The sequence below is a fragment of the Tricharina praecox genome (assembly GCF_024521635.1).
Source record: "Tricharina praecox strain CBS 144465 chromosome Unknown BZA05scaffold_18, whole genome shotgun sequence".
NCBI lineage: Eukaryota > Fungi > Ascomycota > Pezizomycetes > Pezizales > Pyronemataceae > Tricharina > Tricharina praecox.
Window position 1 is genome coordinate 205,340 of NW_026250420.1, and position 27,467 is coordinate 232,806.

Consider the following 27,467-nt stretch of genomic DNA (forward strand, 5'->3'; position numbering starts at 1 on the left):
AAGATGTGGTAGGTATCGGTCCTAGGTAGTAGGGTAGGGAGGGGAATGTGCACATTCTCTTCACTGTCTCATCTCAAGACTCAGCCTTGGTGTTCGCTGGTTTTCTGGGGGTAGCCACTGGTATCATAGTTACTACAGGCGAGGGTGTTCTGGTCCAGCTACTCGTATGATGTACAATACTCTAGGTATGATAGTGTTCTCCATAGTCCCGTCCAGGTTGCAGTGCGGACGGGACGGATTGCCAAGATCAAGTCCCATCCGACCTTTCTGGTGGACTAGTCCGTCCGAACACCGCTCCGGGACGGACTGCCAAGATACAGTCCAGTCCACTGCAGTGCGGGGCTCAGGACGGATGGGCTGGACTATGTCGAACACTAGATGACGAGGAGGAGGAGAAGGAGGAGGAGGAGAAGGAGTTGCTGACCGTCATAGGTAGCTCAGCCCGTCTACTCTACTCGATACCGTACCTGCCTACAAGCGCCCAGGCTTACTTGTCGTCGACGTCGAAGTCGCCACTCGGAGCGGTGATCACAAACCAACCGCATTGGAGCGGTTTCCGAGGCTGACCAGGCCGTGCCATCGGAGCGGGCAAGGGCGGGGCAGCGCCGGGGATTGGGGTGGCCGAGATCTCAGCTCATAATTAACCGTTTATTTTTTCGCTAGAGGCCGGGGAGCAGATGCGATGGGTCGGACTGGGGTGGCTGTCACGCTGTCACCCTGCAAAAAATAACGGGATGCGGTTAAGTTGAGAAGAAGAAGAAGAAGCTTATGCAGAGTTGCTGCAGGGGAGGAGACGGTGGACCGTGGCACGGATCCAACCATCCAGCTTCCAGACCGCGCAACGGATGCGCAGCCGCGACGAGGCTGCGGAGTTGGTCGATCATTGTTCTACTATACTCGGGGCACGACTAACCGAGTAGGCCGGGGCCTCGTTTTGAAAGAAAAAAAGTTTGCATACCGATGAAGCTTACTCCAATCTTACCGGTGCTGACTCAAGTAGGGTGAGTGACTCTACAACGGGTGACAGGTGCAGGAGACGGCAATTTCCCGCCATGAAGTTCGAGTGCAGTGAATCTCAACGAATGACATCATGCGTACGAAGTGTTTCGGAGGGTGCAGCTCAGGGGTATTTTTCTGACATCTCACACTGACGATACTGACAACACTGACAACACTGACAAACGCAGATCAGGAGTATTGTTCTTGACATCTCACATTAGCGACAGACAAAACAATGTGAACGCGGCTCCCCGGATCCACCGGTTATCGAGACAATCGCTCCCCTCCCGGGCCTCCCCTCCCTTGTCGACGTATTCGTCGCTGTTTCCTCTGTCAGATCTACCTGCAAACTGCAGGAGCCTCACCATCCATTGCCCCTGCAATGGCAAAGAATACAACCAAATTTTCTGTCGAAAGAACAATTCATGACAGTTGTAATTGTCATCTGAGATCCGAGTGTTAATGCCGAGTTATTCAATGGAAGGAGATATGGATTACCAGCTCTACCTCGACCTTCACAACAGCGGCGTCCTCCTCCACCCCATAGTTACCCCGCCCCAAGAGTCCTTACCGCCCATTTGGTGATCCTGCAGTAACTCGAAGGCCCTGCCAACTCCTCATCGACCTCCGAAAGTCGCACGAGTGGGAAGACTTCCATACACCGGATGTCAGCTAGTTATGGCCTGCAGAATGGCGCGAGATACGTTACCTTTTCGGCATCCGTCCGGTGGTGGACGTAATAAAGAGGGGGCATGTCTGCGGGCCGGCCAACGTCCGAACTTCTGGCGGTTATCTAGTGCGGGTACCTCCCGCATGATACAAATAACAATCGTCATCCGCTTTGATCGATGTTGGAGCACTCCAGTGTTGCTGCGATAGCATGATCTGCACTTCTCAGTTTTTTTGTTTAATCATCATTGCATTCGACCTTGATAGATCTTGGTAGATTACATAACCCTTTCCACCCCACTGTCTCCGACTACTGTCCCCAAGCTCGATGTGGGTTCCCAATTGCTCTCCGCCCGGCCCATCCGCACATCGAAAGAAAGATAGAAAGAAAGACAGAAAGAAAGAAGAAAAATAAGGTGATAAATGAAAAGGAAAAGCACCCGCGACATGCCCATCAGTCTTTTACAAAAACCCACATTAAAGTTCCTTTTTCCCAATCAGTTCCTATGTCCAGTCTAACGCCTCATCTCTCTGCACTTCTCAGTCATCTTGCCCACAATTACACTTGACAGGTTGGCTCACGAAAGAGTGCCTTTTCGCAGATACATTTGACCGGTTGGTTGACCGTAGTGAACATTCCCCTGCGCATGATCCCAAAATACACCCGCTTCGCCGGCCCATCACTCGCATCTAAATGACACCTTTCTCATCGGGGTTGAGAAGGTTGGCAAGCGTCAATACCGACAGCAACGTCTTGGAACTTACTTCTCCGCGTCCTATCGAAAGTCAAGTTGGTCTTAAAAGGAACGGACGGCATCGGACGCTCCAAACAGTGCCTCTCGGTGGTGTATCCATTTTTGCCGAGCGGTAATCCGTCAAGATCCAGCGGGCAAGTGCAAGTGGATTGCATGTTGATGGCAAGTGGTGTCGGTTTTCACTGCTTCTCACTCTTGTGAGGAACTCGTTCCCGGGGGCTGGGGTTATGTCAACGATGAACGTGCTGCGGTCGGAGCTAAGCTGCACGCCGGGGCGTGGGACGGAGAATGCGTGATGATGGGTGATTTTTTCGTAGATCTCGCTTTACTTCTTTCCCTTGAGTCGTGTACTTCGTGGTGAAGGTCATGGGCATGTCGCTATTTGATGAGGGATGAGGGAGTAGTCAACTCCAGAAAGCGGGAAGGGCCGGGAGGTCTCGAGCCACACGCCCGGCGTTGGAGAGGACTATTGACGGGGGCCGAAGACGCCGAAGAGGACCCGTTCGTCCCGAGATGATGAGGTATCATCGTTCCGTTCCAAGACCCCTGGCCAGAGAAGATGAGTCCGTAGCAGCATCAAGGGCAGCATGAACCCTAGCGGAATGCTAGTTGACCTGAATATGTAGTTCCCCAGACACTCTGTGCTTGATACGTACCTGACGGGTAAGGTGATTAGATGTCAGGCCCGCTACCGATAACCGCTGAACCTGTGGTGAGAAATGTGGAGAAAATTGTGGAAAGGGAGGCGTCGAGAGAGGTAAGAGAGGAAGGTGGAGAGGAATGTGGAGAAGAAGGTAGGTATTGGGGGAGGTAGAACAAAAGGGGAAGAGAAAGGTTGCGAGAAAGGTGTAAAATAGTGTAAAGAAATGTAGAGAGGAAGGTGGGGATGAAGGTGAAGAGAAAGGTGTGAGGGAAGGTGGTGAGGGAGGTGGGGATGGGGGTAGTGGTGGACTTCTTCGTGAAGGCGAGCGTCTCTGCTACTGCGGTGAGCTGGCATATAAGTAGGGTTGTAGAGAGAGTGGAATTATTGGGCGGTAAGGAAAAGAAAGGAAGGAATCATTACCGAGAGATGGAAGGGAACTCGTACTGCTGGATGGTGACAATGCCTCCGAGGGCTATGTGATGGATTGTGGTGTTATCGGACATGAGTTGGAAGGAGAACAGAGCTGCCTGGTGTTGTGATTGCATTTATATGACGGGTCGGCCAAAATTGAGTCCTCCAATGCACTGTCGGCCAAAATTCAGTCGTGCAAGCACTGTCGGCCAAAATATTTCCTTTGTTCGAAGTGAAATATATTGTTCAGATCCCTATTCGGGGAACTGAGATTCCACCACAGGTTAGCGGCATCTGCGGTGGAATTCCAACCAAGTAGTGACCGCGAGAACAATTTTATATTACCCCGTCTTCCCTCTCTCCCTTCCACTATCAAACACACCTCACCCCCCGGTCCTCCCTCCGGCCTTCCCTCCGCTCTCTGCCTTCCCTCTCCTCTTGCGCTGTCAAACACATCTCTCCCCCTGGCTCTCCCTCCCGCCCTCCCCCCGCTCTCTTCTCTTTCTCTCCCGCCTTCCTCTATATAAACCCCCCTCCCTCCCCCTCCTCTCTCTCTCTATCCGCTATCAAACACACATACTTTTCATGCCTCGCTGCAACTTTAGGTTCAATTTTCTTCTACATCTCACAGAATTTTCGAGACGAGTCAGATCTTTTTAAATACGTTTAATAAGTCTAAAAATATAACCAACAACATTCCCGCCTATGAATACCCTTTCCTCAGACAGTCGGCTACCAGGAATGACTTCTCGGACTTTCCCTTTTCCAACCTCATCCCCCACTCTTCCTCTGTTACAACCTTTTCCTAAGCCACTTGGCTACCTTTTCCGACCTCTCATCCCGCACTCTTCCTCTGTTACACCCTTTTCCTAAGCCAATAGGCTACCTTGAATGATTTCCCAGACTCCTAGAAGGCTTCTCGGTAAGTAATTATTTCCTCCCTGAGTTTCACGTCTTCGAACGAATCATGGCTAACATGGCAATGAGATGTATCACACAGACCAGGTCAGCCCTCACTCAATGCCCGAATGACCCATTGCTACTGGTCTCTTCGATGAGAGTTAACGGTAGATAGGTTACGATCATTCCGAAGCCGAGCTGCCACCTTCCAACGGTAATTATTCCAACCCCTACGTCAAGCTAGAGTCATGGCTAACATCAGAATCGAGTGTATAAGTATCGGGTTAGCTACACCAACCCGAGCACGGCAATGGCTTCTTGCCGGATGACATGTACATTGTTCTGCACGGCAGACATCGCCGCCACCGTCCTTCCCTCCTCATCCGCCGCCTCGTGGAGTTCCGCTCCTCGACCAACGGAGGTTCCTCGGAATTCCATCTTCACGACGACAGCGGCAAGGTACGCGACCTTAACAGGCCTCCGCCTCAACCACAGTTGGCAGACTTCAACTTTTGGTTGAGGTGGAAGGATCCTATGGAATAGTACCTCTCCCCTCCCTTCCTGGATCAAAAAATATGTTAATTTGTCTTTGCAACCAACAGAGGACACGCTTATATCCCAACACCTAGAGGTGGCGCCTCGCCGAATCACAACGGGGCTGGGGTGCTTGCCGGATAACGGCGGCAGCAGCCCCGGTATGCAAAAGTTCAGCTCTGGGGTTCGCCCAGGACTACTTTGGTCATGGAAGATGGCGAGGAAGAGGATAATGGCGATGTCCTGAGAGGTGGAGAATGAAATCGTGACGAGGGAGAGAGTGAGATTGTGATGAGGAGGATGGTGAGAGTGTCTGAGAAGGAGGACGGGGAGAGAGGTTGAGGCGATGGAGAGGAGAACGATGGATTGTTGTGTTGCACCTTGAGCTGTACTGTTGACAGCGGAGGCAACAGCCAAAAGAACCGACAAGGAGGAGAACGATAGATTATTGTGTTTCACGTTGAACTGTACTGTAGGTGGAGTTGCCAGCTGCCTCATTCTAATCATTTCACTTTGGTTGGAACTCTCGCGTGACATGGATTCGCACTCGCTCGCTTGCTCACTACCCATCACTCGACTTGGTACTCTACACCCCAGCCCACATGGCAGTCAAAATAACATCACGATCAACAAACGGCATACCTGGCAAGCTAATATATCCGCTACACCGCACGCTCTCCAAGCATCTACCCAGAGCACCGACGCACACATAGTGTACCTACATTGTGCCGTAGTCTATACATATCCTTCCCAGCAAGCACCTACTGTTTACTCTAGAGGTGTCTACTCTACCGGCATCTACTCTACTCTGTTCGAGCACGATCGATGCTCCGTGCGTACCTGCGTAACAGTGGTGGTGGTGGTGGTACTATCTAGAGGTGGATCTGTGCTTGTCGCTCCAGAGACTAGGGACTCGGTACCGACTTTGGCATGCTCGACGGGCAGGCTGGTGGACTGGTGGGCTGGCGGGCTGGCGGGCTGGCGGGCTGGCGGGCTGGTGGGCTGGTGGGCTGGTGGGCGGAGCGGGGATGGGGGCATCTGCGGATTCCACGCACTCCTGGTGCGGAGGTTACCTACGGTACATATTTGTTCGCAGGAGCGTGATGGAACAGCCGGAGGGATTTCGCTACCTACGGTATTCGCAGCAGACGCCGTGGAATACCGATATGTACCTGTATTATAGGTAACCGCGGCAGGTACTGGGCAGGCGGGCGGGTAAGAGCCCCGCCTCGACTCGTCTCTATGGGATTGGCTGCGACTGGCAGGATTGGCTGTGATGCTTCCTGTTGTTTTGCCCCTAAACTGCTGTACGGCTGGTCTCGTTTCGTCTCGCCCCCCGTGGTCTCGAATGCTCACTCACTCGCTTGCTGGAAGGATGGCGTCGAGACTCGACACTCGAAATTCGAAAGAGAGGTTTCGGCAGCGATTTCGGCGCGCGTATGTAGGATTGAGGATTGAGGATTGAGGAGTGATTTCGTTCGGCAGACGGGTAGGTACTCTCACTTTGGTTTCGACTGGTTCGACTGGCTTTGGCTCTGGCCCTGGCTCTGGCTCGGGATTGGTCGTGGTCAAGTTGTTTACCCTGTGGCGTCGCCGTCGCACGGGGGAGAGCGGATCGATTGGCTGTTCTATTCTGTTCTGTTCGTACTCTACTCTACATGTCATGTTATCTGTCCCATGGACCGCGGTTCCACTCGCTCACTCGCTCGCTGGGAGATCACCTCCCCCCGGATCCTCGTGATATCCCGTTTCGCTGGCTGTCAGGACTTAGGGCCTAGGGCCTAGGATTCAGGAGGGAGACTCGAGAGGCGAGAATCGGGTTCGGTAGTGAATTCGGTAGTGGTTTCGGTAAATAGCGATTTCGGTAAATAGCGATTTCGGTGCGCGTAAATAGGCGTGGTACCGTAGGGTGGGCGGCGAGTCGCCTCTCGCCCTCTGTGGCTTCCAAGTTCCGCTAGCACATGCTTGGTAGCTATTCGTGGCGACGTGGAGACTCGTCACTCGAGGGAGAAAATCACTCCTCCAAGCTCCCATTCATTGTCCAGTCACTCAGTGTTCCCGTGATCCTGCGATCCTGTTCGCTGGTGGGGTAAATTATCGTCTCTTCAACGAGTTCGACGGCGTCCATTCACGATCGACGGTGCCCATTCACGTCGCCCTTCACATTCAGCTCTCGACGCTCGCCGGTTCCCTGTTCCATTCACGATAGGTACAGTTCTCTACACGGTCTCATGCGGGTGCGTATGACCACTCCAGTCTCCATCACTGCTAGCAGTAGAAGTCATTGGTCCCCCGCGCAGATGAGTCAAGCCACCACCCCCCACCCAGTGCTCGATCAGTGCCCACCCACCAAAATTTAGAAAACGCGCAATCCATTAATAACCTCCCGAGTGCAGTGTGCATTGCTGTGCACAGCCTGAAGGGACGACTCTTTCAGACTCCAAAATCCAAAGTTCGCCGTTCAGGACTGCTGCGCACGTATTGGCTGCCCACCTCAGTTTCCCCATTTCCCCAGTCTCCAGTTCCCCGTCCCAGTTCCCTCTCCCCCCTCTCTCCCTGAGTCCCTGTGCCTACAATAGTACTCTCGATCTGCGGATTGTGTACTCTATCATACATACTCTACTCTATGTACTCTACTCTGCGGTATGCAAGTGACCTCCCCACCGCCCAGCCCACCGCCCACAGGACCCGCCCACAGCCCACAGCCTGGCAGCGGGTGGCTTCGCCCCACCGCCCCAGTCCCACACGCCCGCGACTAAAAATATCGGGCATTTCTTTTAAGTTTGAGTTTGAACTTTGGGGCCTAGGTGCTGCAATGGCGACTGCAATGGAAACTGCACTGGAGACTGCAACGGGGACTGCAGTGGGCAGGGCGCTGGGCACAGGGCAGAAGGCGCTGGGCAGAAGGCGCTGGGCAGAAGGCGCTGGGCGACCCCCCAGGCCCAAGGGCCCCCACCGGATTGGACGAGCGTCCGCTGCCGAGCGCTCTCGAAGATCGAGGGACGGGGTGGATGAGGGACGGGGACGGGGACGGGGTCGAGGGACGCGGTCGCACCGAGATACTTGGAGTTGGGGTTGGAGTAACTCTTCCCCCGGGAAGTTGCATGTTCACGCACTCCACCAACGCACTCCACCGGCGCAGTCCACTGAGCACGAAGCAGTCCGCCGGAGTACTGAGCACGGAGGGAAGGGAAGGGAGGGGGAAAAGGGTAGCTGCAGTGTGCAGTGGTGACTCGTGAGGCTGGACGGCCTTGAGCATACCTGGAGTACTGTAGAGTACCTACGCAGCGGAGTCCGAAAGAGTCAAGACATCGTGAAGACATCGTCATCTCCGCTCCGCTCCGAGACAGGCGGCCACAGTAACAACAACAACGACACTCTGGGAGAGGGCGCGGAGATGGGATGATGAGGAGGAGGAGGAAGGAAGGGACGCGGGACTGCGACTCCGCGACTCTGCCACTCTACGAGTCGAATCACCGTTGCAGACGGGCTCACAATCGCGTCGGCCGGTCAGGCGGTAGTTGGATCGCTTGCGAGTATCTCAGTATCTCTATCTAATCTACATACCCAAGTACATACCCAAGTACCTGATCATGTATCTACCGTTGTCGGGTTGTGGGTTGTCCTGGTTGTCGATGGAAAGCAAGAAGCAAGAAGCAGGAGTATGTAGACCAAAGGCTGTGCGACTCCGGAGACGCCGAGGAAGAGCTGGGACGCCGAGGAAGAGCTGGGACGCCAGGTCTAGAACCGAGCATGGACCAGCAGCAACGTAGAGTAGCTACTATGGATACAGCATACAGCATACAGCATACAGCATACAGCATACAGCATAGGTACGGCATAGGTGCGGCATACAGAATAGGTACGGCATACAGACAGTACGGCATACAGACAGTACGGCATACAGACATGTATGTCGCCGTCCATCTATCCAGCTCCAGCAGCCAGCTCCAGGATGCAGATAGAGTAGATACAGAGGTAGGGTAGATGGGTCTATTTATGCTTGCCCATGCGCATTGCAACTTGAAGGTTGTGAGCAGCGATCGAGGATGGGGATGTGGGGGAGGGGACTGGGAAAAGGACTGGCAAAGGGACTGGGAAAGGCATTGTACATACTCTACTATATTGTGTTCAGCTCCTCTCGGGCACTGCGCGCAGGTAACTCTGTCCGATCGCAATGCGCATATGTAGACGATGCTCCGTCAAGGCTTGCTCTGTCGGATACCATACGCGCTGCTGGCCCCTGGGAAGAGACTTCCATGGGGATGTCGGATATGCACCCCCCGAACGAAGGCTACGGTGGGCAATGGGCAATGGGCTTTCGCATCGCTTCATGGGTATCGCCCCCACACGAAACGATTCCGCTGTGCCTGCTTGCCTGCCGTCCACCTTCTATCTCTACATATCCCCGGAGAGCGTATCGTATCAAGCATCCAAGCAAAGCACAGCATCCAGACAAAGCATCCAAGTACCTGGGCAAGTACTCTAGATACTCTATCCAAGCACCCAAGCAAAGCAAAGAACCCAAGCAGAAGAACGCCCAAATACCCAAGCACCAAGCTTTTCATGGTCTCCTAGGCAGTACCCAGTACCCAGTACGATACACCTCATGTATCTATCGCGCAAGTCGATCAACAGATATGTAGACTATCGAACTATTGGGACTCTGCGCAGCAGTTCATCGCAAGTTGCAACGAGATTCAGCGCCAACAATCCTCCCACGCCCTCTCCCTGCATCAACTGCGTACCGTATGTAGCAGCATGATGAACGGTATCGTGCGAAACACCACGGACGCAAGGGGAACATTCCCAGAGTATCGATACCTGTGTAGGAGTGGGGGGTCAGGTTTGGGTTTGGGTTGAGCGGCGGAGGGGTGGACACCAGTGGCCGGGAGCGGTTGGATCGTGATGGGTGATGGGCGGCACCGGGACTCCGGAGACCCCCTTTTTTTCTTCCGTTCTGCATTCTGCCCGTTGGCCGTTGGCGGTTCGGAGTTGCTGTTCCGCCGTGTCTCTGGTATCGTCATTTCGGAAGAAGCAGGCAGACCAGTGAAAGACCAGAGAAGGCCTTGGACGTCTCGTTGGTCGGGACTCTGGTGCGGGGGGATGTTCAGACAAGAGTCCGGTAGGTACCGGAGTACCAGGTTGGTTGGTAGCCTCGTTCCGGTCCCAACCCAAATCCCCTGATCGCGCTCAAATTAGCACCGTAATCGTTAATCGCGCGCAGCAGCAGCAACGGAGACGAGGCGAGACGAGGCAAGGCAGAGGGCCGAGAAGCTCCAAGTTGATGCTACATACGGTATGCCATGATACCATGTACTGCAGCGTACCGTAGCATGTGTGGCCCATCGAAGTTTCCGTCTCCGTGTTGGTCTTCATCTTCCCAGCGCAGATTGGATTGGAGGCTCCCTATTGGGCGGCGGACGTCGAAGGGATGGTCCTTGCTGCCACCGAGTGTGGGAATTGAATTATGACAGAACGGGTTGGTCGGAGAGTGACCTGTCGCATTTATTTTCTCGGGTTGAGGTGGGCGGGCGGGCCAGAAGGCGGTGGCAGCTGTGATTTTCCCGCTTCCTCCACCACATCGCCCACCACCACCACCACCACCTCCCACCTCCACCACCACCCCAACCACATCCACATCCACATCCTCCACCACCACCACCACCACCACCACCACCACCACCACCACCACCACCACCACCACCACTGCCACGCTCGCACTAGGGTAGATGCCTCGCAGGCTTCTTTCGCTCTCCCTCTCGTTTTCGGTGCGCATTACGGTACTCTAGCTACTCGTGGGTCCTCTGGGTACGAATAGTACGCTACATACGGTGCAGATTCCCAACCAAGACACACACACCCCCCGTCCGATTCCCCTCCCCAACCCAAACCCCATCCCAACCCCAACCCTCCCACCACTCCCATCCATACGTTGCCTACTTCCATACCCATTACTACTGTCCAACCCCTGAAGAGGAATAAAGGCTGAGGGGCGGGTTTTATAGACTCTTCGTCTGCCTCCTACCTTACTCCACCTCCTACTGCTACTCTTCTCGCCTATCGAGAGAAAGAAAAAAAAAGGATCCACCCCCCCAATCCTCCGAACGAAGAGAATGTCAAGTCAGCATACCAGCGACGGAAATAGTCAACATCATCGTCTGCGATAGCGTCTGCATAGGAAAAGAAGAAGGAGAAGGAGACCGAGCTTCCGGAAGTAGGCGTGTGTGGAAAGTGAGAGAGCAAGAGAATAACACGGTCTTTGTTTCGCGGATTTCACACGGAGAACACTCGTCAACTACGAAGAGAAAAGAGAGAGAGATACCAACCATATCGGTAGTCGATCGACCTCTGGACGCGACGCATATATATTCGCACCACCCGATCACCGAACTGTACCCGCTCCCCGACCACCCCCCAGACCCACGATCCCTCAGTAGTTCTCTGCAGCTTCGCCGCCCCCCCGCCGTGCCCACACCACCAAACAACCCCCGGCCCGCCCCATCTGCTACCTTAGCATCTCATCACATAAGAGGATAACGCATTAACATAACATAACACTCCATAACATCTCCGCTACTGCCTTCGACCATACCGATCGCTAGCGACAGGTACCGCGCTACAATCGCCAATCCACCCAATCCACCCAATCCACCAGTCCACCAGTCCCCCAACCTACCAATCCACCAATCTACCCCGACTTTGGCTGTGGGTCTGTTATTGGTCGCTGCCGCTACTGCTCCTGCCACCACTCCTTTCGACCGGCTCCAAAGGGATACTCACGCTCTTTGGCATATCCGCCCCACTTCCCACGACATCCCTAGCGGCCGTTGGAAAAAAGTGGAAGGATTCCACCGGAACCCACCACCATCGTCATCTCAGATCATTGTTATCGAACTTGACCCTGCCCCGGAGAGAAAGGGAAAAAAAAGAAAGAAAAAAAGAAAGAAAAAATAGTTTGAACTAGGTGCCTGGTTAGTCGTCCATCATCGTCCTCCTCGCCGTCGGCCAAGCTATATACCAGACATCCTCGAGCCAGGAAGGAAACATTCACTCCCCCCCACCCAATACACCGAATACCCTCCGCCCCAGCCGACGCCGCCTACCACGCAGCCATCATGGCGTCTGACGGTTACAACCTCTCTGAGGCTTCCTCGATGTCTGATCGGAATCTACCCCTGACTAGTCCCACAATCGACGGCTCGGCATCGCACAGCAAGTCGACGGACAATAGCGACGGCGGATCCGGGGATGCAGGCTCAGGTGCGCCTAAAACCTCGAAGGTTTCACGGAAACGAACCAAGACTGGCTGTCTAAGTGCGAAACACATCTCATCTCACACACACATACACACTCTCTCTTCCTTCCTTCTGTTGCGGGTTCGAACGTGAAGACCGAGCATTGAAGACTGACTCTGAGTTTTCTCCGATTAGCCTGCCGAAAGCGACGCATAAAGTGCGGAGAAGAGCGACCAACATGCGGAAACTGCATCAAGTCGAAACGTGTGTGCGAGGGCTACAACCAGAGGGTCGTGTTCAAGGATGGGATGCACGGGTTGTTTCCTCCGCGAGCGATCGGCGCTGCGAACCCGCGCTTCGCGCAGCAATATGTCAACCTGCAGCCCGCTCCACCGGGTCCGCCGCACCTGCAGCGGCCAATCGCGCCTGCCCCGCCGCTTTTCCGCGACGACGGCATCACTCCGCTGGATCAGACGTTGCCTCCACATCTGAGACAGATCTACGAGGAGCGCGCTCAGAACCCGCCGACCTACGATGGTCCGAGGATCAACGTGCGCGTGCCGCTGTCGTCGCCCATCCAGCACGAAAGTGAATACCGGTACCAGGAACCGCTGCCCATATCTCCGGGATATCCGGATCAGCAGTATTCGCCCGAACAATATCAGCATGCTTCGACGTCGGCTGCAGCCGCTTCGTTCGCGATCCAACCCACTCACATCAAATCCGAGCACGACTCGGGATCTCTGTTTGGACCTCATCCGTCGTATTCGCCGACTGTGCCGCACCAGCCTCAACAGCAGCAGCAGCAGCAACGGCCACAGTATGATGAGCGGTCTAGCAGCGGCACACAGGCGGCGTATTCCCCTACACAATCTAGTGCGTCCTCTACCTCCACAAATAACTGTCCTCTCAACATTCCCTTGGACGGGAAATATGCAGAGGCTTCGGGAAGCCGAGGTGCCAGTCATCAATCCAATCACGACTACAGCGATATCTTCAACCAGCGCAGTGATCTTCGTAGGTCTTCCCATCCTTCGGCTGCTGCGCCTTCACATTCTTGATATTTCCTTCTTCATTCCTTGCCCACCTTGTTCCCGTACTTCCACCATTTCGTTTCTCCCCTTGTCGTACGTGCACTCCCAGAAAGACCACATCCCGGTTTGATCGACGTGCGGTTTCACGGCGCCGCATTCGGTAACCGGTGATCGGCATCGAGCTTGGTCTTTTTGGGCATCTCATTTCCCCTCCCCCGCCATTCTTCACAATTTCTTATCATGATTCTTGCCTTTGCGTATTCCCCCATTCCTCTCATTCCGAATGCATCATGATCCATGACCAACTCAAATCATCCGCTATATTCCTCCGGTCGTATTGTTCCGAGCCCAAACTTACGTTGAAGGCCTCCCGTCGTTGAAGCGACGCTGACCGTTTATAGCGGAGTCTGGTGTGGGAGGCGGTGGATCCCACCCGGATTACTTCGAGCTGCCAGAGGGGTACGGGCAGTCGGAGGTCGATCTCGACCAGGAGAGCGAAGATGACATGGACGAAGAAGAAGAGGACGATGGAGAGTACAGGATCGGTGCTCAGGAAGATGGTATGATTATGATGGAGACTACAGGTCCTGGTGGGCAGACGATGGGCACGCGGCAGCAAATATCACAGATCCTCGAGCCGTTCTCCCGGCACCTCGACGAGCACTCGCGCATCTCGTTCCGATCCTTCCTCCCCGAACCCGGGGTACTGGCGACGTACCGCCCCACGCTGTCGTCGAGTCCGCTGATGAACCCCATCACGGCAAAAATATTTTGTCATTTCGTTTATGTCCTCGGACCAAGTATGTCCTTATTCGAACGTTATCCTCCAAATCCGCATATCGCGTTTACACCTGGCGCAGGGTTGCATGGTCCGCAAAACGTGTGGTCGTATACGGTTCCAATCCTCTCGCTCTCGCATCCGCCGCTCCTCCACGCCATCCTCGCGCTCTCGAGCCTGCACATCTCGAAGCTCACGCACGGTCCCAGCGAACCCAGTCTGCTGCACTACCACATCGCACTGCGACGACTCGGAAAAGCCATCGCGAGCGATAGGCATAGAGGACACGTTGCCACTCTGGCTGCGACCTTGATGCTGGCTTACTACGAGACGATGGCGGCAGAACATGACAAGTGGAGCAGCCACATCCACGGCGCAAAACAGCTGCTTAGAGAGATTGATTTCGAAAGGGTAACAAGGCGTGTCGAGCTAATTGACGATGAGGAAGCTAGCGGCGAGGTGCAAGGCGACGCCCAGTATGCAGCTACTCCGGGACGCCCGTCGATGTTGGCGATGCGGAAGATTAGACGACAGATGATCTCCGAGGACGTCGACGAAACCCTGCAGACGTATCTGATGGGTGGTAAGCGAAGACGAGGAACCATCCACAAGTCGAACAAGCGGACGGCGGATAGACCCTTCACGAAGAAGGAGCTCGACAATTTGAAGCTGCAGGCTGACATGTTCTGGTGGTACGCCAAGATGGATTGCTACCAGTCCTTGTTGAGTGGCTGTCCTCTCGTGTGAGTTCTCGTCCGGTGGATAGTGATTTTCTTTTCTTCGGTGTTTGCTGAGACGTGCGAAGGCTCGACTACGTTCACTGGGGTCAATGTCCCCCGCGAGCGAGAATAGGGACTCTGGGAACGACGTATGGATCCTCGGATCACTACTTCCTGTTGCTCGGGCGTCTGTGCGACTTCCAGGTCCGGGATCTGAAGCGAAAGCGGGCCGTGCTGAGGGCCAACGGTGGCACATGGATCCCGCCGCCAGAAATGGGAGGTCCCCCACGCGGACGACACGGGCCACCGCCCAACGTCATGCCGCCACAGTCTCCGTATGGTCCTCCACCGGGCCAGTCCAATCACTTGGACGAAATGCAGTTCGGTATGATCCCAACGCCATCAGGCCAGCCCCGTATGCCGCGGGCATTCCAGCAGGGACTCTCCCCCGAGGAGCAGCAGATTCCCAATCACCACATCCCAGACCCCCTTCCCGAATCCGACGACCTCGACGCGGCCTACGATGAAGCCGAGCTGGAATGGAACGAGATCAGCAAAGCCTTCGAGGTCCTGCAGAACTCGCTCGGACCCGAGTACCAACCTCTCGGCATCGACTACATGACTCCCACCTCCTCCACTCCCTTCGGCCCGGCAATCTACTACCGCACTTACTCCATCGCGTCCCTCCAAATGCTCTACAACATGGCCATGCTGGTCCTCCACCGGTGCCATCCGTCGATGCCGCCGGTGGCGATGATGGCAACCACCATTCAGAGTCGTAAAACGCACACCCACGCCGTGGACATAGCACGCATCGTCGCCGGCCTCGTACCCACCGACTCCTCGACGCAAATCAACCCCGCCCTCGGCGCCTCCCTGATCGAGGCCACGATGCCCATGTTCTTCGCCGCAGTCCAATACGACAACGACGACCAGCGCTCGTGGATCGTCAAGAAGCTGCGGGAGATCAACCGTCTCACGGGCTGGGCCACCGCGTCGCGCATCCTCCTCGGATGCCAGCGCGCATGGGAGAAGGCGGCCGAGCTCAACGTCGGACCCGTGTACAACCGTCCCCCGTTCGAGGAGGAGGAGGATATGTTCTACGAATACCAGCAGTACTACGTCGCGCTGCAGAACGGCGCCAGGGAGGAGGAGGAGCTCGACGCCGGTGAACAGAACGGTGCGGGCGGTGGAAGGTTCCTCTGGAAGGTCGCGGCGAGGAGGACCGTAGATGCGGCGGGTATACTGGGGGATAGGAATGAAGTTACGAGGAGATAAAAGCAGTGGGTGGGGTTCATGACTTACGAGTTGTTTTTTGGCTTTTTGGCTTTTTTTGGTTTTTTTTGTTATTGTTTGCGTTGTTTTGTTTTGTTTTGGTTTTATCTGTATTGAGTTGAGTATTTTTGCGGTGTTTTTGACGCGGTGTTTGATCATCTTTGCTACTTGTTTCAAATTGCAACCTGTAGTAGGACTTGATTTTTTTTCTTTTCTATCATACATATACCCGGGGTTTGGGGGGGCTGGATTGGGGATTGGACTTTCTGGTGGGTTGGGAGGTGATTGGGGCGGGGGCGGGGGAGGGGGAAGGGGAAGGGGAAGGGGGCGGGGATTTAGGGGGGTGTGCGGAATGTAATGGATTCCTTGAAATCACTGCGTACTCGGGGCGAACGGAGGTTGTGGTCAAACTCCTGGTCAAACTGCTAGTCTGGTAATGGAGTAAGTGATGTGGTATGACCGTATGATACGGTTTTTGTGGATACAATCACTTGACGTCGAGACCGGCGTTAAGTAGCGAGTGATAATCGACCATGTAGCCTGCATAAAGTCCTTCCTTTGAATGCCCCCCGGTCAATCGGCGTTGCGGCCTGTGGGACTATTTGGAGGTGGTAGAATATGTAGCAGTAGAGTAGAGTACCTACCGGCACATAGTTAGCAGCGCTGGATTGCCGGCCGAGTGACTGGTGTGCGAACATGAGCTCCGCGAGTCGTCTGTTGACACCTCAATCGGCAGAACACATCGTTCACAGCAATGCATTCGTACTTAAAGTACCAAGTTATCCCCTCACCCTACGAAAACTACGAAGCAAACAAAACGCCAGCTTTTCCCTCTGCCCCTCCACGGTCTCTCCTACTATCTAAGCTTATACACACACGGCTTCATGATCATATCCTCCTTAAGGTCCTCCTCGATGAACTTCGGTTTCTTGGGCATTCTCCTACCCATGGCAGCACGGCCCTCCATCTCCTCATCCTCCTTGCCACCCGCCTCCGGCGGCTGCTTTACAAACTCCATGCGGACGAACATCTTATTCTGTCCGTCGACTGCGCCCTTCAGCGTGAACCCGCGCTTCTTGAGTGCGTCGACAAAGTTCATGTAGACCTTGGGCACGCCGCGTTTCTCGCCGCCCTCCATTTCCGGCTCATCGCCGTCCTCTGCGTCTTCAGTACCCTTTTTGCGGCCGACGGCGTTGGAATTCCCATCTGCAGCAGAGGCCTTGCGGTTGAAGCGCGACTTGATCTCGGCGACCCACAGCTCGCCGCGCCACTTGAGGATGCGGTGGGCCTCGTCGACGAACTGCAGGAAGTTTGTGCCCATGAGCGCGAGGCAGAATATGACGACGTCGACGCTCTCCTTGGGCAGCGGCAGGTTCGCCACGTCCGCTATGGTCACGTCGGGCGTGCTCGCTTGCAGGTCGAACGAGAGGACCTTGATCTTCTCCTTCAGGCCCTTGCCATGGTTGAACGTGGCGGCGATCTTGGCGTCGCCGCAGCCGAGGTCGGCCACCGTGCAGATCCCTGTGTCGCGGTCGCGCGGCAGCGGCTGCACGGCCGTTGAGTTTAGCGCGCGGGAGTAGCCTTTTTGGAACTTGATCTTGGAGCGGTCGCGGAGCGTGTGGATGAACGTGTCGACTGGGTTCGAGGGCCACACGGACACTTGCTGCCGGAAGCCAAGGTGGTACTCCGTGTACATCTCGGGCTGCGTCGCGAAGAGCTCGAGCGACGAGTTCGACGGCGTCGTGTACAATGTCTCGTTGATGTGCCGGAAGCGCGCGGACGTCAGTTTGGCGCGCATCTTTTGCTGCAAAGGCGTGAGTTTCGAGGTGTCGACCGCAGCGGGGAAGGTGGGTGCTGGCTTGCGGACGGGTGCGGCGGCGGCGGCAGTAGCAGCAGGAGTACCGGCGGATAGTGCGTCCAATCCCGCAGAGGCAGCCTTCTTCTCCCGTCTCTTCTCCTTGAGCGTCTTCTTCCTGGGCGGGCCCTGGTCCTCAGCATCATCCTCCTTCTTCTCCACCACCACCACCTTGCTTTCACCCGTCTTCACATCCCCCTTCTCAGCAGCCTTCTTCTTCCCCCCACTACTCCCCCTCTTCCTCTTCTTCCCCCCCTCCTTCCCCTCAGCTTCACCGACAATAACCTTCCTCCACAGCGCCTCTACATTATCCGCAGTGACGACCGTGGTCGTGTCACCGGTACCAGTAGCCTTCTCGATCTCCTTCTTCTCCTTATCGGCCGCCTGCTCGGCCGCCACGCGCGACACCCGCTCGCGCTCCTTGATCTTGGCCGCTACCTCCGGCGTAACGTCAACACTGTTCGACCCCGTCGCAAAATCCTTCTTCGTCTTCCCCCGCTTCGTCTTTTTCTTCGTCGCGGACGAGTCGATCTGCTCCGCGGGGCCGGTGGCCAAAGTCCAGCCGGGGACGGCGAACATTGTGTGTTTGTAGGGGGGGGATTGACGTGGGAGGTGGGGTGCGTGAGGTGAGACGAAACGAGGTGTGGTGTGGTAAGGTGAAAGTTGGGATTTTTTGCGGGTGTCGTCGTGGGTTAGTTAGTGCCGTGTAACCTAACCTTGGTGGGATCCGCAACCCTCGCCCTTAATGTGCTTTGGTTAGCGAAGAGGAGGGACGTCGACCCGAGGGTGCTCCTATGGCGGCTGTCAAGTACATACCGTGACGGCACGCTCGCCGAGGAAATGGATCGGAGAACATCTATTCTAGAAATTACGTGATGTGGGAGTGGCGGATAGGTACATATACGAGTCAGAAGATGGTGGCTATTCCAGTAGGCTGTGGGTGAGAGTGGCAATCACGATGAGAACGAAGCGGGAGTCACGAAATGTCCAGCAACCTTTTGTATTCAGACAGCTCTCTCGCGAGTGAGCGGAAATCGAACACTAAAAGCTAACCAGAAACCTTGTAGAAAGAAACACTCAGAAAGCACACAAACACAGCGTAGAATGCCCGTCCAAATCGGCTCAGAACGACCTCCTGTGTGGTAACCCCCCCTTCGTCTGTCTACCAGATCATCGCAGCGATGACAATGGCACCCGCGAGGACACCGAAGTCGCTCATGCGGACGATGTCGGCGCCAGAGTTCGGGGGAGCGGTGGGACTGGCAGTGCCCGAAGAGCTCCTGGTGGTGCGCCTGGTCGAGGTCGTGGTGGTGTCGGCCGGAACCTCGCTGGTCATGGTGACAGTAGCGATGTCTGATTCGGGGGAGAACATCGGGTCAGCGAACGTGTACGAAAAGGAGGAGTTGGTGATCGTTTGGATGGTGAGCGTGCCCGTACCATCGCTGTGGTTGGTGGTGGTATTACCTGTATTGGACTCAGTCATGACCATGCCCTCGCTGTGGGAGTGCGAGGCCATAAGGCTGGGAGTGACGGTCTCGAAACCGCCGCCCTCGGTGTAGGTCGAGAGATCGGAAGGAGAGACGGTAAGAGTGACCGGCTCGGTCTCCACCTCGGTGACCATCACGGCTTCCGTGTGATCCGTGTGATGCGGCATCTCTGAACCCTGACTGGGGATGAGGGCACCGGAGGTGACGTAGTGAGTGTGGTGGTGGGTGGTCGTAGACATGATCATGGTGACGGTGGTAGTCACCGTGATGGGCTCTCCAGCCTCACCTCCGAATGGCACAACAGAGCCGGACTGGTCGGAGCCACCGTCGGCAGAAACGAGACTGCCCTCCTGGGAGGCAACCTCGAGCTCGGCCGCAAGGGCGCTGGTATCATGAGCATGACGAATTAATAGCGACGGTATGGATGAGTTGACTTACGTCTTGAAGGAACCCGCAAGGGTCAGGAGCAGAACAGGCAAGAGGGCATTGAACTTCATCTTTATGTTGGTTTTGCGATGTTTTGGGGGGTGGTAAAGCGTGAAGTGTTTGGTAGGAAAGGGCGAAGGAAGGTGGTGGTCGATGAAAGTGAGGGTTGAGTAAGGTGAGGGTGGATGAAGGAAGAAGAAGGATAGGGCAGTTGTTGGGTGGGAATTTATGGCAGGTCGAGGCTAATGTCATTTCAAAGCAGTCCTTCGACGTGGAGTGAGGGTAGATGTTTGAAAGAATATGGCAGACCTAGCATACATTGTCATATCACTCGATAACTAACGGGGGGTCGTTAGAAAGTTATCTAAAGTGAAAGTTGGAGGATTAGAGACGTAGGAGGCTCCGCCTACGTCGGTGGCCATGGCTAGTTGAGCCCGCTCATCGCTTAATGCCCCGATAGTGGAGCTGTTGTGGACATATAGTTGGAGAAAGGTGGTGAGATCGTTACCGCACTTCTGGGTGATGCCGTAATAAGGCGGTATTGAAGGTATTATGGCTGCGATGCGTATCTACCTACATCATTGCTGCTGTCTAGAACCGCCCCGTAGGTGCACTAACTAGAGACTCAACACCAGAATATCTGACGTTTGGATGAAGGTCTTCACCAAGGTTCTGGCCTATCACACCCGGTTGCGCTATGCTCATTCTCAGTCAGTCGTTTCTATTGGTGCGTTTCCGTCGTAATAGAATGAACGTCTCGCAACGGCGAGTGGCTGTCAATGGAGTACGGCGTGACTTCCATTCTATGGCTGGTGCTGGGTGTATAACCTCCGCTCTCTGGTCTTCCCACCACTCTCTAGGCTTTCTTTTACACATCAATACCGTAAACCTCCTCAACCACAATCAGCAAACTGCTTCCTTCCAACGCTCGAAAATCTTCACATAAAGCTCCAATTCACACCTTCTACAATGGCCGTCCTTAGCAAGCCCGTTGCACCCCACCGCTCTCGCATAGTTCCCACTATCGGCGACCTCATCGACGGACTCCCCCGCTCGAGCATACGCTGTCTCGATTGCCAATGGCAACACCCAGTCACCGATAACATAAATCGCCTACATCTACTCTTAGACCATCTCTTCAACGCTCACAAAACGGACGAGCGCCCGTTCAGACAGCTCGGCGCCCGCATGGTGTTTAAGTGTCCGTGTGAAGCCGATACGGAGATCCCGCTTGATGCGTCCGGCTGCTCCGGCTGCGGAGAGGTCCTTTGGAATAAGGACGACGCCAAGCGACATGTCTTGGATATTTGGATGGAATGAACGGGGTTGATGGGGGGATGGGGGGATGGGGGGATGGGGGGATGGATGAGGGCTTGGTGGCTTTGCCTGTGTTTCTTCGTGGCGGTCGAGATGGTTCTATAGAGGTAACCTATGCTTAATTCTTGTCAGACCAGTAATCAAATGTTGAACAGTACTGCTTTAGTGTTGATCTTGGGGGTCTCTAGATATCGCGTTAGTTGTATCTCAGACGAGTGACATCCAGTGCACAGCTTGGTGGGATCGCCTGCCTCTGGTACGGCGCCGTCAATGTTATTACTACTTTTGCGAGGGCTTTTCGGCAATTCCTATCCATGCCAGGGGCGGGATCGAAAAAGACCGCACACGGAAGAAAGAGGAGTTTTGAAGGGTGATCATCAATTCGGCAGATGATGAAAGAGAGAAGAAGGAGCAGACGAGAGCAGACGACTCGGGAGCAGACAAGTAAGGATAAACGATCGGATGCAAAATTTCAGGTTTGGCTCGAGGGAAGGGCTGGTCGAAGAGCAATAAGGAGCCGGCATACAGCTCGTGGGCAGAGGTCGGTGACAGCCAGGTGGAAACAGACATGTAATCTGCCATGACCTACCAAGGCCCGAATCCCATGATAATTAAACACAAAAAAAACAGCGGCGGCGGATATCCCCGTGCTGAACCGGGCTCGAACCAAAAACCTCCACCACCCCCGGTGGGTGGCTTGGAAACCCCGATAGATGGACCACTGTCCATGCTAACTCTGCCAGGTACGTGACCGCTAGGCCACATGGGTTTTTTTCCGTGCTGTGAATTTACCACGGGCGGTTATGAACACGTCTGAGCTCTGCCAAGCTCTGACACGGCGAGTCGGCAGCAGTGCTACTACCCACTACATACTCTACCTTCACAAACATTAGCTCGGCCCTCAGAGCTATCGACAACTTCGTAGTACGTGTGAAGCTTTACGACTGCGCTGTAGGCCCGTTAAAGCACAGACCTGGGAGGTGCCGGCGGCGCCGCCGAGTCCAGTAGCCTCAAGCTCTCTGCTTGTCCCTCTATCCGTTTTCCGACCTCCCACTCGGACACCTCGCTGACTGCATCTTCCTCAGCGGCCGATTCCAGTATTCATCTACCAAGATCTGTGGCAGCAAGGAAGTCCAAGATTGCCTGACTGCACCTAGCCCTCTCGTCTGCAAATAGGTCTCGGGTCTTGAAGCGCTCCTTGCCCCTCTCCGCCTCCTCCAGAGCCTTTGCCCACAGGATCTTCTACTGGCTTTTCCATTCCCGGCAGGACTTGAGAAGGTGCTGCAAAAGTTTCGAGCCATGTATACGGAGTATGGAGCACGGAACAGCGAGTGATTATCGATGATAACCTGTGGACGTATAGTACTTCGCGCATGTATTTTCGGATTCCCTTTGCGCTGTGTGCCGCACTGCCCCTCGCCTGCCTGCCTCACTCTGTAGTGTGCCAAGAAGCACTCATCAGTCAGTGGTGACAACCTCCACTGCGCATACTCCGCAAGCAACATCCGGAAGCCGCCGGACTTGGTGGAGTACCTACATGAGTGAGTGCTAATGATCTGCTTGTGCGTCGGAAAGCCTTCCCTTCGAGAGCGAGGTTGTCCTACTTTGCGTTTGGCTCGACGTGCTATGTAAATGCTGGTCCATTGCTATGCTACAGCAGGAATTATATCAGCTTTGCAAATTACGGCCTCTTTCGTCAATACCTAGCCTCGATACTATCTCTAACGTTTACGACTCTTTCCGAACCTTCAGAGACCAGTACCTAAGTACGTAGGTCAAGGGGATGGAAGTGGAAATATGTAGCATCCAGTCAGCGCTTCGCTCAACGCCCGCAGAATTACCTACGTATTAGAAGCACGGCGGCCGTTCAGAAGGTGAGTGCAGTTCTCGGTCTATGTACCGGGGATAAATTGCAATGTTCCGGGCAGATCTGTGGCATTGCCATGATCTAGATATCTCTTTGTCTCGCAAATACCTGCATGGAAGACTGAAGCTATGCGTGAGCCATAGGTAGTGCTTGAGCAATGAGTACGTAGCAGGCTCTGGACTGTTTACTTAGGTCTACATATAGCTGAGTGACTGTTCGGTTGCCAATTTCCATGTATTCGCCGGACAGAGGGATAGTTAGTACTCTAGGTAGATGGTTTGATCACCCGGTCGAAATCGAAACGCTGATACTAGGTACATAGATGGAGCACGCAGTGCACTACGTACATAAGATGCCGACAAAGAACTGTGTCATGGACTCATGGAATGATCTCCCTGCCCTGTCAGCCCTCCCCTCCCCCTTCTGGAGTATGTAGGTAAATAGTTCCAGCAGCCGCCGTTACCCTTAGAAACTACCAGAGACGATGAGCCATCACCTTCAGGCTTCAAGCACCAGGCAATAAACCGACTTCTTGCAGGGCACAATGCTACAGATCCGAGTCGACTTTTGGGCGGAACACGGGTGGGGAGGGGGACGATACCCGCTCCCCTACATAAGTAGTCGAACAATACCACATCGCTCAACCCTCTTTCATAACCCCCAGCTCCTCCTCCAAAACGCCCACCAGCGTTCTACTGCCACTTCCGGGAAACGCCCTCGCACCCTTCTCCTTACTCAGCAGCGCCTTTTCAACCGCCCTCTCCAGCTCCCCCTGTCCCAACCTCCCCTCAACCAAATAATCCCCCAGCTCCTCCACCAGCTCCCTCTGATGCCCTCCCATGAGCTCCCTATTCTCAACGACCACAAGCGGCCTATCGTATCTCAACGCATCAAGCACACTCCCGGCACCCGCATGCGAAACCACCACATCCGCGTGGCAAACATATTCTCCCGCGAGATCGTCGGCGAAGTCGAATGCGTGGATAGTGACGGGGACGGTCGGGGGCGGGGGTGGGGGTAGCGATCGCGCGGCGCTGAGCAGCGACTGGAACGTTGCCGCGGATAGGTAGGACCCCGCTTGCAGCTGCAGAACGGAGATGCCCTGTGTAGCGAGGAAGCGAAGGAATGACGGCGATAGGCACGCGTGTAATAGCGTCGGGAAGGGCGCGGTCGCGCCGGTTGTCACGAGGAGCGTTTTGCCGGTGCGGGCGGATGTGGGGTGCGGTGGGCTAGTGACGGCGCTGGATGGTGCGGAGGAGGGGGGCGAGCTGCTAGGCAGTGGGATGAACATTTGTGTCCCCGGCGGGTTGTAGAAGCCGGGCGGGGCGAGGGGCATGGTGAATGGTGGCATGGCGTCGGGACGTGCGAGGTGTGAGGTGGGGGAAGACGCGTCAGCGGAGTAACAGCTCTACCCTGCAGATCCACGGGCACGCTAAACTCACTAGCCACACCGATCACAAAAAATCCCTCGGCCCAAAATTATTGTCGTCCCAAAACCTAACGGAGAACTGTCGGAACTACGGAACAAACGGAACCATACAAATTTATTGCTGCAAAGACTCTGTCTCTCCGGATGTATGTACCATGGCGGCTGATGGGCGTGTCGCTAGCCAGCCGGGAACACCAGGCTGCGGGTGGCTGTCAGTGATGTGACTGGGGATTCTAGGTGCTGCAGGTGTTTTGGATCAGTCAGTATCTACCCATTCTAAAAGGCGAAGGCTTGGAAGTTGCTCAGCAAACATCACAGACACAATGGCGCTGCCCATCATTGATGATGGGCAGCAGCTGCGCCAGCAATTGTCCGTCGTCGGTCGTTCGAGGGCCAAAACGCGAGTGATACCGAACGTACTCTACCCACAACCGACGCTGACTACACACCTAGTCAGCTCTCTCCATTATTCCTAGCGTCCCGGGTCACTTTCCTAACATCATAGCAAAATCATGATATCGAGCTCCGCACCAAGAAACGCCGTATCCACTATGCACTAGGCACTTACATATGTCCGGCGCATCATCACTACTCTAGCTACGCTACACTAGAGCATCTCCCGCCCCCATCCGCGGACCATCCGGGAAACTACCGGTGATCACGTCCTACCTATGGGATCACGTCCGCGCGCGGTGTGTGAGGGTGCCATGGGCCATGGCTCGGGCCCTATGTAGTAGATATGGGGTTCGCCGTGCGGGGGTATGTACCTAGATATCCAGAGTTCAGACGGGACACCTGGCCGAAACTCGAAGTTCAAAGTTCGAAGTTCGAGCGAAGTCACAACTTACAACTTACATACAAGTGCTGAGTGCTGCCGCTGGGGAAGCGGCATCGCTAGCTACTCTGTGACGGAGCTTCTGCACAACAGCAGCAGTGCAAAGGAGCGGCCGAAGACTATTGGCCCTAAGTACTATGTAGCATTTTGCTTCCTGTTCTTCCAGCCCTCGCAGCCAACCCTCGCCGCTCGCGTCATGCCGAACTTCGGTCGCGAGGAAGGGGCCGCGCGATGCGCGATGCGCGCTGACGGGCGGTGGCCGGGGGGACACATATCTACCAGGTATAAGGTACATGAGTACATGAGCACCTACGATGCAGTGCAGTGTGCAGTGTGCAGAATTGTGGAATTGTGGATTGTGGATCGGACCGGACGTCGTAAGCCCCGTTCTCGTGGTCCCTTTGGCTACATACCTGGTAGGAGGCAGGTACTTGGTAGTATGAGATAGATATTTTAAAAACGTCCTAACTCCTGGCCTCTAGGTACATGATGTATCCTAGATATCCTATCTTTATGTATCTGCATGTATGTAGGGGACTCGAGGAAGCGTGAAGTTACAAGCAAGTTAGGTACAGATGCACATCTGTAGAAGAATTTTTCTCGCACTTGAATCATACACGAAACCCAAACCCAGCACTCCATAAATAGCCAAAGCCAAAGCCAAAGCCAAAGCCAAAGCGCACCCGCATCTCGCTGCCGGCCCGATCGGCCCTCCCCAACACCGTGCGTCACGATCCGTCTGGATATACCCTCCCTCCCTCCCTCCCTCCCTTCCTCCCTCCCTCACAGTCAAAAAAATTCGTAACATCCCAGCGAGCGAACATGAACCGGGGAATTCAGATCAGTGAAACCAGTGAAATTAGATCAATCATTAGTGAGACCAGTGAGGTCATTCGCGAGACATTCAGTTTCTTAGCGGGCTAGTTAGCGGGCGCGGTGTGGAGGGCAGTGCTAGCGCATTTCTATCGCTGCTAACTAAGCCTGGTATGCAAGCACAGTTGCATGCACAGTTGCATGCGCGCATTTGTTCGGAGGTTTCGCACCAGCACCAGGACTAATGTGGCGAAGCGGTGGCTGTGGTGATGTAAGCAGAGCTGAGGAAAGCAGGCGGCGGACCGGACCGAACCGATCGATGTTAGAATCGATGTCGCCGAATAGTATCGATGTTTGTTTTGTTCTCCGAACGAATGAATCGATGCCGATGGATGTGCACGAATCACACAGGAAGGAAAAACAAGGAGTGTCCCCTGGCCTCTAACCACCGGGGACACAAGAAATATACAGCCCCTAACACCTCTTGTCTACGTAAGCCAGCCAGAAGAAATACAATGTCGCCAGACGCCACGAGTGATACATAGTGAACATGAACACACGCATCTACACACATCTACATCCACAAGCACCACCACCAACCTCCCCTCCTCCTCCCCCTCTCACCTCGCCTCCATACCTACCGCACCGCCATCCCGCACCGCCGTCCCGCACGGATGAAACCACAATCCCAGTTCCGCAGCGGCACACAGTACACTACACTCGTGGCCACCTGCTACTGGACAAAGCTGGCTTCACGGCTTGATGGGCTAGCGAGCCGAGATGAAGCTGGCCAGTGGTTTCTGATGCGTGGAATGTGGTCCGTGCGATAGGTGGTCGAGTGGATGGATGGTCGGTTGAGAGGAATGATCAGGATGGGCGAGCTCGGCTGCGCCCGTCGGTTGCGGTGGTATGCTATGTATGCTACGCACCGGTATCCTATCGGCTCCGGGAGTCTGGGGAGGGTTGTTATTGCGCGAGGGGTGCGCGGGGATGGTGGGGCGGGGATGATGCTGCTTGTTTGTTTGTTTGGACAGGCATGGACCTACCTAGTGTACGGAAGACCGTGGCCTGAGGTTGGCTGGATATAGGTAGAGTAAGTATCAAGGCACTGCCTGGCAATGGGCACGCATGCATGCATCACGGCCGAAAAATCTGCTGTTGGTTGATTGACCATTGATTGGTATCGTGGGATATTCCCTAACTATTCCCGGGTTGCCCGCCCACTCGGTAGGATGTATCCCGTTGTTTTCAGGCAGCATCCACATTCACATCCACAGCCAGCCGGAAACGATCTGCCTGCCTGCCTGCTGGGGTGGGGTGAAATCATAGGTGCATGCCTACCGTATCATACGTTGCAATTTGCTGCACCGTGCCAAAGCAAAGCATCGGATATCCTGTGGGGTGCTCGCGATGACGCCGTGACGTACGTCGCCATAGCGAAACAACTGACCGATCCAACGGCTGGCTGCGATTCGGGCGGGCG

At 54.9% G+C, this 27,467-nt stretch overlaps 5 protein-coding genes across 5 annotated transcripts; 2 read left to right on the forward strand and 3 right to left on the reverse strand.

Annotated features, from left to right (window-relative positions):
- Positions 1 to 7,333: 7,333 nt before the first annotated feature.
- BZA05DRAFT_88231 (uncharacterized protein) lies at positions 7,334 to 8,327 on the forward strand. The gene has a single exon (XM_051488748.1). It carries the CDS (start codon positions 7,538 to 7,540, stop codon positions 8,141 to 8,143), a length of 606 nt encoding a protein of 201 aa, XP_051337916.1. The 5' UTR covers positions 7,334 to 7,537; the 3' UTR covers positions 8,144 to 8,327.
- Positions 8,328 to 13,784: 5,457 nt separating this feature from the next.
- BZA05DRAFT_426274 (fungal-specific transcription factor domain-containing protein) lies at positions 13,785 to 15,958 on the forward strand (the record flags this gene model as incomplete). The annotated part of the gene is made up of 2 exons (XM_051486002.1): positions 13,785 to 14,704; positions 14,767 to 15,958. 2 exons carry the CDS (start codon positions 13,785 to 13,787, stop codon positions 15,956 to 15,958), a joined length of 2,112 nt encoding a protein of 703 aa, XP_051337917.1.
- A 744-nt stretch (positions 15,959 to 16,702) lies between these two features.
- Positions 16,703 to 18,159, reverse strand: BZA05DRAFT_402849 (methyltransferase-domain-containing protein; the record flags this gene model as incomplete). Its single annotated transcript, XM_051484148.1, has 2 exons — positions 18,096 to 18,159; positions 16,703 to 18,020 (listed from the first exon to the last, which is right to left on the reverse strand). A coding segment is annotated over exon 2 (938 nt), but the record flags the coding sequence as incomplete, so codon positions are not given.
- A 698-nt stretch (positions 18,160 to 18,857) lies between these two features.
- On the reverse strand, positions 18,858 to 19,794 carry BZA05DRAFT_455226 (uncharacterized protein; the record flags this gene model as incomplete). Its single annotated transcript, XM_051487538.1, has 2 exons — positions 18,858 to 19,681; positions 19,736 to 19,794. The coding sequence occupies 2 exons, from the start codon at positions 19,792 to 19,794 to the stop codon at positions 18,973 to 18,975; spliced, it is 768 nt and encodes a 255-aa protein (XP_051337919.1). The 3' UTR covers positions 18,858 to 18,972.
- Positions 19,795 to 23,128: 3,334 nt separating this feature from the next.
- Positions 23,129 to 24,356, reverse strand: BZA05DRAFT_402850 (uncharacterized protein). The gene has a single exon (XM_051484149.1). The coding sequence runs from the start codon at positions 24,256 to 24,258 to the stop codon at positions 23,548 to 23,550; it is 711 nt and encodes a 236-aa protein (XP_051337920.1). The 5' UTR covers positions 24,259 to 24,356; the 3' UTR covers positions 23,129 to 23,547.
- Between the last annotated feature and the right edge of the window lie 3,111 nt (positions 24,357 to 27,467).